Consider the following 12,101-nt stretch of genomic DNA (forward strand, 5'->3'; position numbering starts at 1 on the left):
TGTTTGAACCTACATGCAGTATCCTGGCATGTAAAACGACCTACATGCGTGATGGCCATGCTAGCCTACTCTGTTTGAACCTACAGGCAGTATCCTGGTGTGTAAAATGTCCTGCATGCATGATGGCCGTGCTAGCCTACTGTTTGAACCTATATGCAGTATCCTGGCATGTAAAACGTCCTACATGCATGATGGCCGTGCTAGCCTACTCTGTTTGAACCTACAGGCAGTATCCTGGTGTGTAAAATGTCCTGCATGCATGATGGCCGTGCTAGCCTACTCTGTTTGAACATGAAAACGTGTCTTTTTAAGAAATGCAAAATGTGTTTCCTGAAGGTGGTCGAGACATCGGAGCGAATAAACATGGAGAAGCTGAAGGCCAGGGAGCAGATCATGTTCTTTGACGAGGTGCTGCTGTTCGAGGACGAGCTTCATGACCACGGCGTTTCAATGATCAGTGTAAAAATTGTTAGTGCTCCTTTACTTCATCTCCCATGATGTTAAAGTATGCAATTAATAATGTCAAAATATCTGAATCACATCCTAACTTTACTGTGATAACAGCTGTTTATCCTTTAATATCTGGAATAAGGGCATTCGGGTGGTGTGGCGGTCTATTCCATTGCCCACCAACATGGGGATCTCCGGTTCGAATCCCCGTGTTGCCTCCGGCTTGGTCGGGTGTCCCTACAGACACAGTTGGCCGTGTCTGTGGGTGGGAAGTCGGATGTGGGTATGTGTCCTGGCCACTGCACTAGCGCCTCCTCTGGTTGGTCGGGGCGCCTGTTCGGTGGAAGGGGAAACTGAGGGGAATAGTGCGATCCTCCTACGCGCTACGTCCCCCTGGTGAAACTCCTCACTGTCAGGATCACACTAGTACCTCCAGCCCCCCCCCCCCCCCGAAGAAGCGCCCCGACCGACCAGAGGAGGCGCTAGTGCAGTGACCAGGACACATACCCACATCCGGTTTCCCAACCACAGACACGGCCAATTGTGTCTGTAGGGATGTCCGACCAAACTGGAGGTAACACAGGGATTCGAACTGACGATCCCCATGATGGTAGGCAACGGAATAGACCACCACGCCACCCAGACACCCCCGTAACATATTTTTAATGTAAACATCTTGGCATTGTGGCAAAATACTGCCGCAACTGGGGTACTCTGGCAAAGACACACAGACACACATGGTGCCTGGGGGCTCAGAAGCCTGTTTACTAAAATACACAAGAGCTGAAATCACGAAGGATCCAGAAGAAATCCAGAAGAAAGTCTACAACAAGACGTCTTGCTGTGTCTTCAGCTGCGAGAGGGTGGCAGTCGCGTGTTATTTCCACGGCTCTCGCTCTCTCCTGTCACTGCATATTCATTTGGGATGTGGGCGCTATGCCGGCCCGAGCTGTGAAGACGGCGCACGCCAGCTGGTCCAGGCCTCAGTCCGCCACAAGTGTAGTTAGTAGACCAGGGTGAGGATGAATGGGTGGTGCTGAAGCATAATGAGTTCCTTGTGTATGTTGTAGAGGGTGATGCCCACCAGTTTCTTCTTGTTGATGCGTTTCTTCCTACGAGTGGATGGCGTGCTGATCAGGATAAACGACACGCGACTCTATTATGAGGCAAGTTGACCTACTGCAGCATATGGGTGTAGTTTTTTTTTAATGTGTACAGAGATTAAACTCTCACGGGGAGTAAGTCTGAATTGCCCCATTCCTGAAGGCTGAAAGTGGTGACACTGTTCGTACGTCTACTGTAGTGAATAACCACAACCATGCACGTGTTTGTCTTGCAGGCTGGAAAGAAGTACATGCTCCGAGAATTCAGCACAAGGGAAAGCAAAATCGCAGAACTCAAGGTGAGCCACTGACCGCACAACTGCACATTCCTATAATGCTAATCTGGGGTAGTACTGGGGTAGTAGTAGAGCTTCAAAAGCCTTTGGACAGCTTAAGAAAAATTATATGTTTCTGAATCAACAGGGGCGGCACAGTGGTTAACACGGTCACCTCACAGCAAGAAGGTCCTGGGTTCGAGCCCCGGGGTAGTCCAACCTTGGGGGTCGTCCTGGGTCGTCCTCTGTGTGGAGTTTGCATTTTCTCCCTGTGTCTGCGTGGGTTTCCTCCGGGGGCTCCGGTTTCCTCCCACAGTCTAAAGACATGTAGGTCAGGTGACTCGGGTACTAAATTGTCCCTAGGTGTGAATGTGTGTGTGTGTGTGTGTGTGTGCCCTGTGTGACGGCCTGGCAGCCTGTCCAGGGTGTCTCCCCGCCTGCCGCCCAATATCTGCTGGGATAGGCTCCAGCATCCCCGTGACCCTGAGAGCAGGATAAGCGGATGGATAATGGATGGGTGGATGGGTAGATGAATCGGCAGGTCTTGGGCTTGGTTTCAGTGGCTGATGGGCTTTAGTCTTATAATTTCATTCCTTACCAACAGAGAGATGGATAAATATTTGAAAGTTAAAAGGAACCAGCTGCCACTGAGTGTCCGATCAGGCTGCACTTGGGTTGGGCACACACTAGAGGACTTTGGTTACAGGTAATTTACAGGTAATTTTACAGCTAACCCTAACCCTTGTAATTTGGGTTAGGGTTAGGGTTAGCTGTAAAATTACCTGTAAAAACTACCACCTTATTACTAGCAAATTACAAGGTCATTTCCGACCCCCTAAAATAAAGTGTTATTGTAAATATGAGAGACTGCACACATCAGAACATATTTCACAGGTTTTTGGTCTTTGCGTAATCAGAACGCACACACCAGATAATGAGGCCAACATGTAGTATCACACATTTCATGAAAATACTAACTTTAATTTACTGAATATACTCAAAAGTCCTGACTTTCAGAACCTTTTTGTTTTTAAACCAAAAGTTAGCAGGAATGCAGTACTTCTGATGCCGACCACCATTACAAATGAAAGAACAGCACGACTCGGAGAAGCTCTTGTGATCTAATGTGATCGTCGAGCGAAACCAATATTGAGGTTGACTGTCAGGCACAATTGGTTGGGGTTTTGTGTGCATTGCCTTGTGAAAAAACAGTTAAAAAGTGTTGTTGTTTGGAGGTCTAAAATTTCTGCCTGCCACTCGGCTTTGTTCTCATTCGCTGTTGTGCGTTTCTGCTCGAGAGTCTGTCGCTGTTCCCCTCAGGCTACACGGAATATCAAATAGGTTGGATGTTACTGGGGCAGCCCCAACTGGCTTGTGAGTAGACCGGGAGGTTAAAGACCTGTAGGCATCCGGGTGGCGTAGCGGTCTGTTCTGTTGCCTACCATCTAGGGGATTCCGGTTTGAATCCCCGTGTTACCTCGGGCTTGGTCGGGCATCCCTACAGGCACAACTGGCCATGTCTGCAGGTGGGAAGCCGGATGTGGGTATGTGTCCTGGTTGCTGCACTAGCGCCTCGTCTGGTCAGTCGGGGCGCCTGTTCAAGGGGGAGGGGGAACTGGGGGGAATAGCGTGATCCTCCCACGCGCTACGTCCCCCTGGCGAAACTCCTCACTGTCAGGTGAAAAGAAGCAGCTGGTGACACCACATGTATTGGAGGAGGCATGTGGTAGTCAGCAGTCCTCCCCGGATCAGCACAGGTGGGTGGAGCAGCGACCGGGAAGGCTCAGAAGAGTGGGGTAATTGGGTGGATCCAATCGGGAGGAAAAGGGGGGGGGGTTCCTAAAAAAGAAAGAAACAGATTGAAGCTGTCGCACCTCACACTACGAGATCATCTGGGGAGATGGTCGGTTCTGAGCAGCTCCTCTGATTCTCAGGAGGAGCCAATTGGGTCTAAAATCAGGCCAGTTATCTTCCAGTGTGTGGCCGGCCTTACCTCCTCCCCCAGTCTCCCGTACAAAGCTTTCTGTCGTGCCACAGGAGTCGTCATGACATAGTCCAGCCAACCACCCCAACAGCAAGCAGCTCCACTGCTCCTCCCTCAGCACCCTTCTTGGCGTGAGGATTTCTACAGGCGTGACGGTGGTTCGATCACACCCGGAGCTGGAAACGCTGTAATTAAAACACTTTGAAGTTCCTGTATGAATCAAAGCGGGAGTAGCAAAACACGTTGAAGTTCATCTTTAGTTTCTGTGGTACGGCTTGAAAGTTTTAGGCTGCACGGTTTTGGAAGAAGTTGAACTTGTGAAATCTGTGTTGGGAGCTCCCGTGAGCGGTGACACGCGCCAGTCCAGCGGTGCCGAGTATTCTGCAATGCGTGTTCATGAGTAGACATGGAAAATATCAGTCCCTCATAATAAAGCATTTATAGACATGACTTAATTACGTAACCTGTTTTTTGATACTTTTTAAACACATCGTTAACAATGAATTACTAATTTGTACTGCTGTTTTTAAGTTGTTAATGGCATGTTAAATTAATTATAAAGCAATATTAATAACTTATTAATAACTCGTTTCATGAATTTCTGGTAACACTTTAGTATGGGGAACGTAGTCACCATTAATTAGGTGCTTATTAGCATGCAAATTAGCAATCTATTGGCTCTTAATTGGTCATTATTACGTACTCATTAATGCCTTATTCTGCATGGCCTTATTATACAACCAGTAAGCCATTAACTATGAGTTTTCCCTCTATAACCTCAGAAGTATTGCTTATTAGTAGTACCATCTCAATATGCTTTGCTTAGTATGGCCTTTATAAGGTGGTAGTACCACAAGAAGAGTTATTCTCCCTTACTAACACTTAATGAATATGGTCTGTTCTTACATAACAACACACAAAACTACAAGTGTTCATAGTGTTAAATTACTCTAAATTAAGTTGTTGTTACTTAGAATATGTTCCCCATACTAAAGTGACATCTTGATCATTACTAATTCACTAGTAATTAAGTTGTTGTTACTTAGAATATGTTCCCCATACTAAAGTGACATCTTGATCATTACTAATTCACTAGTAATTAAGTTTTTTTATGTTCCCCATACTAAAGTGTTACCGGATTTCTTAACCAAAAAATAAACCAGCAGTAATACATTTTTGGATGATCTGTTGTCATAATCCAGTGTTGCTTTGCTCTTTCGTTTGTGCCACACTACCCTTAAGTAGACGCTGTTGGACCAGTAACCCGGCTACTCAGGGTTCTGTAAGGATATGGTCCCAGTTGAGAATCCTTTTTACACTTAAACAAGCTCGTACACTTCCTCTGTTCTGACAAACGCCAGTTTTGCTGCATCTCTCACAGACGTTTTGTCAGTAATGGCGTAGGAGAGGATCAAGTGTGTAAAGGACCTTTTTAAGGATGGGCACTTTCCTTTTTCTTTATTTTCCAGTTTTCAAGTTTTTTGGACACACATGTAGGAATCCCCCCTCCCCCCCTCCCAAGGCTTAAGGGGAAAAAAAGGACTATGCAGGGATTTCTTATTCCAATTCCACATAATAACCGTGTTTTTGAAGACGATATAAAGTTGTACACATATATCTATAAGTATTGTCGTTACAACCAGGTAAAAAAAAGTACATTCAATAAAAGGGAAAACCTTCAATAAAGTCTATGAAAGGACTCCAGGTCAATGTAAAGTTTTTGCGGGTTTTAGATATTTTATATCGGGGCTTTTCTAAAGGTAGAAAGGACAGCACCTTCCTCAACCACTGCAAAAATGATGGCGCTTTATTCAACGTCCAGTTAAACAGAATAAGTCTGCGAGCTAGCAATGAAGCAATGCTAAGAGCATTTGCCTGCAAAGTTGTGACCTTACAGTTAGGGGGTGGTATGCCAAAGATGGGGTTTATGGTCTGTTTACAGATATGTGAGAATACATTAAATATCTGTCCCCAATAAGTGTTGAGGGAGGGGCATGCCCAGAACAAGTGTCCCACCGAGGCTGGACTATGGCTGCACCTCGGACACCCAGGGTCTGTGGTGGGAAAGATTCTGGCCAGCTTGTCTCCTGAGTAGTGAAGACGGTGAAGCACCTTAAACTGAATTAACCCATGTCATATACACAATGAGGAAGTGTGTATACGAGTTAAGCTGTCCCGCCACGCCTCTTCAGAAAGCTCTACACCCAAATCTCTCTCCCATGCAGTTTCTGTTTTGTCCCAGGATATCTGTTTCAATCCCTGTATCAGTGTGTAAATTATAGAGACCCGTCTCTTCCCAAAGGGATCCTTCTCTAGAATAACATCTAATTGGCTCCAGGGTGGCAGATACGGAAATGAGGGAAACACTTTCTTGGCAAAACTACGGATTTGAAGGTATCTAAAAAAATGGGATCTGTGTACGTTATGGTCTTTGGTAAGTGTTTCAAATGAGGTGAATGTTTCGTCTTTAAATAGATCACAGAAAAACACCAGTCCATGTCTATGCCAGTGTTGAAATGCCTTATCTAACACAGGTGACGAGAAGAGTTGATTATTTGCCACTGGAAAAAGCTCGCTAGCATGCTTTAATCCAGAATGCCTCCTAAACTGGAGCCGTATCCTAAGTGAAGCTTTAACCACCGGGTTTGTTATTTGTATGTTGGGATTATGTGGTAGTGGAGAGGTGAATATCGGTAAAGGACTGGATAAGAGCTCCGTGTGAGCCCAGTCTGTGCCCGGCTTATTCTCATATGTAAATGCCCAACGGAAAAGTTTTACAATGTTCGCAGCCCAGTAGTAACAAATAAAGTCAAGGCCAGCCTAACCCCCCTGTCTCCTTAGGGACCTCCAAGTATATTTTCTTCATCCTGGGGTTTGAATTGTTCCAGATGAATGATGAAATTAATCTAATTGTTGAAAAGTTGTCTTGGGTATGAATATGGGAATCATTTGAAAAAGATAGAGAAATCTGGGTAAGACTGTCATTTTAACGATATTAATGCGGCCCGCTAATGAAATGTCTTTTTTTGAGCAGTAAAAGAAGGACTCTGATATTCCCCTGTCAGGTTACTGTAGATATCTACACATACTACGTAGTCACCTCTAACAACCCCTCGGTGCCAGGAGAGATGAGAGCTTGAACGGGGGCCCAGGTGGCAGGGTCTGGCAAGGGTCTGGCAAGGGTCTGGCAGGTAGTGCTGCAACTAACGACTATTTTGATAGTCGACTAGTCATCGATTAATGAAGCGATTAATCGACTAGCCAGATAATGAATTGTACAAAACAATAGCGATGGTGTTGCATCGGCCGCCGCCATTTTGCTGTTTTGTTAACCCGTCTTGTCGCTTCCGCTTCCGTTCCCAGTCGCTTTTGCGCATGTGCAACTCTCAGAGCGTTGGGAAGGAAGCGAGATGCCTCACTCCTTAGCGACCTCCATCTCCAGCTCCGGTGAACCGATGTGTAGTTCAGTTCCACAGCGGGACATACACGCGCGATGACGTAAGCGACGAATTATCGACAGTTAAATTCGTTGGCAACTACTTTTGTCGACTACGCTGATTAATTGTTGCGCCCCTACTGGCAGCGTCTGGCAGGGTCTGGGCTCTGTATTATGGGATAACATTCAAAGACTCGCCTCCCCATCACTTCCATCACTAAACAAGGCCATGGGAGGAAGAGTTGGGAAGTACTTTATCAGATTTAAATACAGTTGTTCCGTTTGAAATATGGCATGTTTTACCTTTTTCTCTACTTGGAATAAAATAGCATGTAAAATATCTTACATCCTGTATTTTTCCGTTTACCATGGTACACATTGGGTCTGATTGTTCTGTCATGGTTGGTGGTCTGGGCCATCAAGGCTGCACCCCATTTACCTGAGTAACCCTGATTGCCCCCTTTACCTGATTGCCCCTGCTGTACTCACCTGATCCCCAGCCCCTTATTTGGCTTGCGATGCCTGTTCCTGCCCTGCCCTGCTCAGCTGGTCCCCTGATTGGCTCTCCAGTAAGTTATAATTTCCCCTGGTTGCCCCAGTGCTTTGTCGGATCGTCACACACATACGTATTGACTTTTGGTAGCCGGCGGCATCACGTCTGGTCTGTAGTTACTGCCTGAATCTACGTTCCCGTGTTGTGAGTTTGTTTATGTCAGTAAAACCTAGTTCTAGCTCAGTCTGTCTCCGCTCTCTGCATTTGGGCCCTCAGCTCCTGCTCCCGGCTTGGCACGTTCACACTTGAAGAGAGTCAGCTGCTGTTGTCCCGATAAGCTTTTCTCCGAATTGTACTCGGCCAATTACCCCACTCTTCCGAGCCGTCCCGGTCTCTGCTCCACCTTCCTCTGCTGATCCAGGGGAGGGCTGCAGACTACCACATGCCTCCTCCGATACATGTGGAGTCACCAGCCGCTTCTTTTCACCTGACAGTGAGGAGTTTCACCAGGGGGATGTAGCACGTGGGGGGAGGATCACACTATTCCCCCTCCCCCCTGACCAACCAGAGGAGGCGCTAGTGCAGCAACCAGGGCACGTACCCACACCCAGCTTCCCACCCACAGACACGGCCAGTTGTGTCTGTAGGGACGCCCGACCAAGCCCGAGGTAACACGGGGATTCGAACCGGAGATCCCCGTGTTGGTAGGCAACGTAATAGACCGCTACACTACCCGGATGCCTTAAGCTATCTATTTACGGTCAACAGATGGTTTCTAATGTGTAGCACTATAAAGTGTTACCCAGACATTGACTGTCTGTGTTAAGTAGGCTGAACATTGTGACAGAAGAGAACATCAATCTGATGAATTTTGGACATTTTTCCACAGAATGTTGCTGCTCAGTACACCGACCCCAATGAAATCGCCCCACATTTGACCCTGAAGCTGACCGAGTGCGAGAAGCTGGAGCTTCCCGTGACGGACCACCAGTCAGCTGCTAACGAAGCCCTCCTGTGAAACGCATGCAATAAGCTCCACAGCATCCCACGGTGAGGAGGGTCACGGCCATCTCCCGACACATTCGTTTCTTCAGATCGCATAAGATTAATACCGTATGTATGCTCACCCTTGGATCCGCTCAGTTGCCAACGAGAAGTTTAGGTATCCTTTAGTGACCTCACGTGTTGCTTTGGTTTAGACCACTCCATGACGGATGTTGCAGCTTGCAGTTTTGGAACTTTTGTGTGTTTTCTATTTTAAGGTTAAAAATTGTGTATTTACTTCAAGCTATGTTGACAGTGCTGCTAGATGAACCAGGACATCCTAGAGAGCCTCCATCGGACGACATGGTTTAAAAAGTTGCAACATATTTGCTCCAATACAGTCTTTCATCTTTCGGCTGGCTTTGACTTATTTGCGTGAAACACATTTTGTTGCAGTTGAACTGATTGATGCGATTGGTGTAAGGCTATCAAGTGTGTGACTGCTACCATGGGGTTTTTAAATGTTTTCAATTGGTTGTTATTTTTTTTCACCATTTGTAGAATTAAATATCCTGAAGTCAAACAGCCCTGTATTTTGAATTACTTGTTGTGAAAGCTGGAAAAAAAAAAGGTTTTTCATGCAACTTCAACACTGCAAAAAATATATGTAAAAATATATGTAAAAAAAACAAAAAAGTGGCCAAATAAATTCTGTACGGAGGCTCAAAAAAGAACAAGATATTTTTTTATTCATTCATCTTCAGCCGCTTCTCCGGGGTCGGGTCGCGGTGGCAGCAAGCTAAGTAGGGCACTCCAGACGCCCCTCTCCCCAGCAATGCCCTCCAGCTCCTCCTGGGGGGTCCCAAGGCTTTCCCAGGCCAGATTGGACATGTAGTCCCTCCAGCAAGTTCTGGGTCTACCCCGGGGTCTCCTCCCAGTTGGACGTGCCCGGTAAACCTCCAAAGGAAGGCGCCCAGGAGGCATCCTCATCAGATGCCCAAACCACCTCAACTGGCTCCTTTTCAACGTGAAGCAGCAGCGACTCTACTCCGAGCTCCCTCCTGATGTCCGAGCTCCTCACCCTATCTCTAAGGCTGAGCCCAGACACCCTACGGAGGAAACTCATTTCAGCCACTTGTATCCGTGATCTCACCCTTTCAGTCACTACCCAAAGCTCATGACCACAGGGGAGGGTTGGACATTTTTTTCAATGATTAAGAAATGTTAGAGCTTGTGTGAATACAGCTTTATTGTCCCAGAAAGTTGTATCAGTTCATCTGGACACAACGTGGGAGCGACGTTTCATCCCTTATTCACTCAATATTTTACAGAATTCTTATCGTGAGTAATTTGTGGAGTGAGAACAGTGTCCAAAACAACTAATAATGTTTTTTCCTCGAGCAGTTTTCAGGACAGTATTACAAATCAATAAAACTGAATGAAACTCAATGAGAATAAGAATCAGGAATTGGGAACACTTTGTTCATTTCATGCACTTGCACACATGAAATGAGACAAAATGTCGTTTCCCCCAGTCCACGGCAGTACAACACTAAGACAAAAAGACATTCAAAAACTACAAGAACTCATATATCCAAACGAACCCACATATCCAAACCAAACAAAATCACTGTCCAAGGGAATGGACGCAAGCCGGGATGACTGTCGGAACTGCCGGTCTGCATGGGCGAGCAGTTAGCTTAGCCCGACCCGCTTCCGCTTCCTGTCAGACTGCCCCCGGTGTTTCCTCCTTGGGCGCAGCTCCGGGCAGGGCCGGGTCCCTGGGCCGACCAGACGAAGCAGACCAAGCTCTCCCAGCCGATCCAGCACCAGCTCTCCCAGCCAGACACCCTTGACACACCTACCCGCACTCCTCACGACAACATCAAAAACACCACAGTCAACGCCCGGTGAGGCGCCAAACCGTCTTCGGTGTTATCGGAACTGCTGGTCTGCACAGGCTAGCAGTTAGCTTAGCCTGCCCTGCTTCCGTGTCCTGTCAGACCGCCCTCGGTGTTATCGGAACTGCTGGTCTGCACAGGCTAGCAGTTAGCTTAGCCTGCCCTGCTTCCGTGTCCTGTCAGACCGCCCTCGGTGTTACCTCTTGGGGCACAACTCCAGGTAGGGCAGTGGTCCTTGGGCCCACAGGACGCAGCAGACCAAGCTCTCGCAGCCGATCCAGCACCAGCTCTCCCAGCCATCAAATGAAGACGAACTTAGACGTGGACAAAGACACTGCATGGACGGTACTGGGTGAGGCCGCCACAAACGTGAATTCATGCCGCCATCTTCCAACACCGGTACTGGGTGAGGTCGCTGCAAAAGTGAATTTGCGCCGCCGTCTTCCCACATCTTGGTACAACCAACAAGGTGGGTCAGGCTGTCTCGATGCCACATTTGTTTTCATCCAAGCTCTTCCATGTCCCAGGCAGAAGTTCAGAGCTGATCATTTCTGCTTGCCAGGGCCCCACCACATTTACAGACCACCACATGTTTATGTTTATTCCCATACCTCATATCTGAGTGCAGGGCCCACTCGCTCCTCATGTTTCTACATAGCAGTGTTGTAGTACTCGAGTCCAGGACTCGACTCGGACTTGAGCACGGATGACTCGGACTCGAACACTGGGGACTCGAGACTCGACTCGGACTCGAGGTTTAGTGACTCAACTACAACACTGGTGTGTGTGCACATGCTTGCGAGTGCATTTGTTTGGCTATTGTGTCACAAAGTAAATAAACCCTTTGAAATGGTGAAGACTGTGCCATTTTTGTTTCATCTAGACCTTTTTTATTTGTATGTCAGCTTTTTACGGTGCCAGAGTGGAGCACTGGAGCCCACCTTGGAACTTGACTCAGACTCAACCGTGATGACTCGGACTCGGACTCAGGTAATGGGGACTCGACTCGGACTCTTCTTTGGGGACTCGGACTTGGACTCAAACACTGGCGACTCGAGACTCGACTTGGACTCGAGGTTTAGTGATTCGGCTACAAAAATGCTACATATTATGAGAAAGAGTACAAATATAAATTGTGATTATTAAACTATAAAATATACATACATTCATATTTTCCTCACAAATGTCAGCTCTTCAATGATATACAATATGTATTTACTCCTGTTACTCAAGCAAACTGTTTTTTAGTACTTTTAATCTACAGTTGTTGTTTTTTCAGCATTCGTCAGCTTAAAACATTTTCATGCACAAAACTGCACGTGGGTATGTGTCAATGGAAACTTTAAAATCCCCTTTTCATGATAATTAATTCAACTGATTTTTTGCCTGTTGGATAGAGACATTCAAGAACTTGCCCATGTCTGGATGATTGCAAGAAAGCAATGCTAAACTAGGGGGAAACTGCGTGGGCTAGC

The 12,101-nt window shown here is 46.8% G+C and overlaps 1 protein-coding gene across 2 annotated transcripts in view; it reads left to right on the forward strand.

The window, feature by feature from the left end:
* Positions 1-9,308, forward strand: part of tiprl (TIP41, TOR signaling pathway regulator-like (S. cerevisiae)) — a 32,411-nt gene extending 23,103 nt beyond the window's left edge. For both annotated transcript variants that reach the window (XM_056285066.1, XM_056285067.1), the window contains exons 5-8: positions 337-468; positions 1,521-1,616; positions 1,790-1,852; positions 8,631-9,308. In XM_056285066.1, coding sequence (XP_056141041.1) covers positions 337-468; positions 1,521-1,616; positions 1,790-1,852; positions 8,631-8,759 — 420 coding nt within the window. In that variant the 3' untranslated portion in view covers positions 8,760-9,308. The remainder of the gene's footprint in view (positions 1-336; positions 469-1,520; positions 1,617-1,789; positions 1,853-8,630) is intronic.
* The last annotated feature ends 2,793 nt before the right edge of the window (positions 9,309-12,101 follow it).

Source organism: Lampris incognitus, chromosome 8 (genome assembly GCF_029633865.1).
Source record: "Lampris incognitus isolate fLamInc1 chromosome 8, fLamInc1.hap2, whole genome shotgun sequence".
Taxonomy (NCBI): domain Eukaryota; kingdom Metazoa; phylum Chordata; class Actinopteri; order Lampriformes; family Lampridae; genus Lampris; species Lampris incognitus.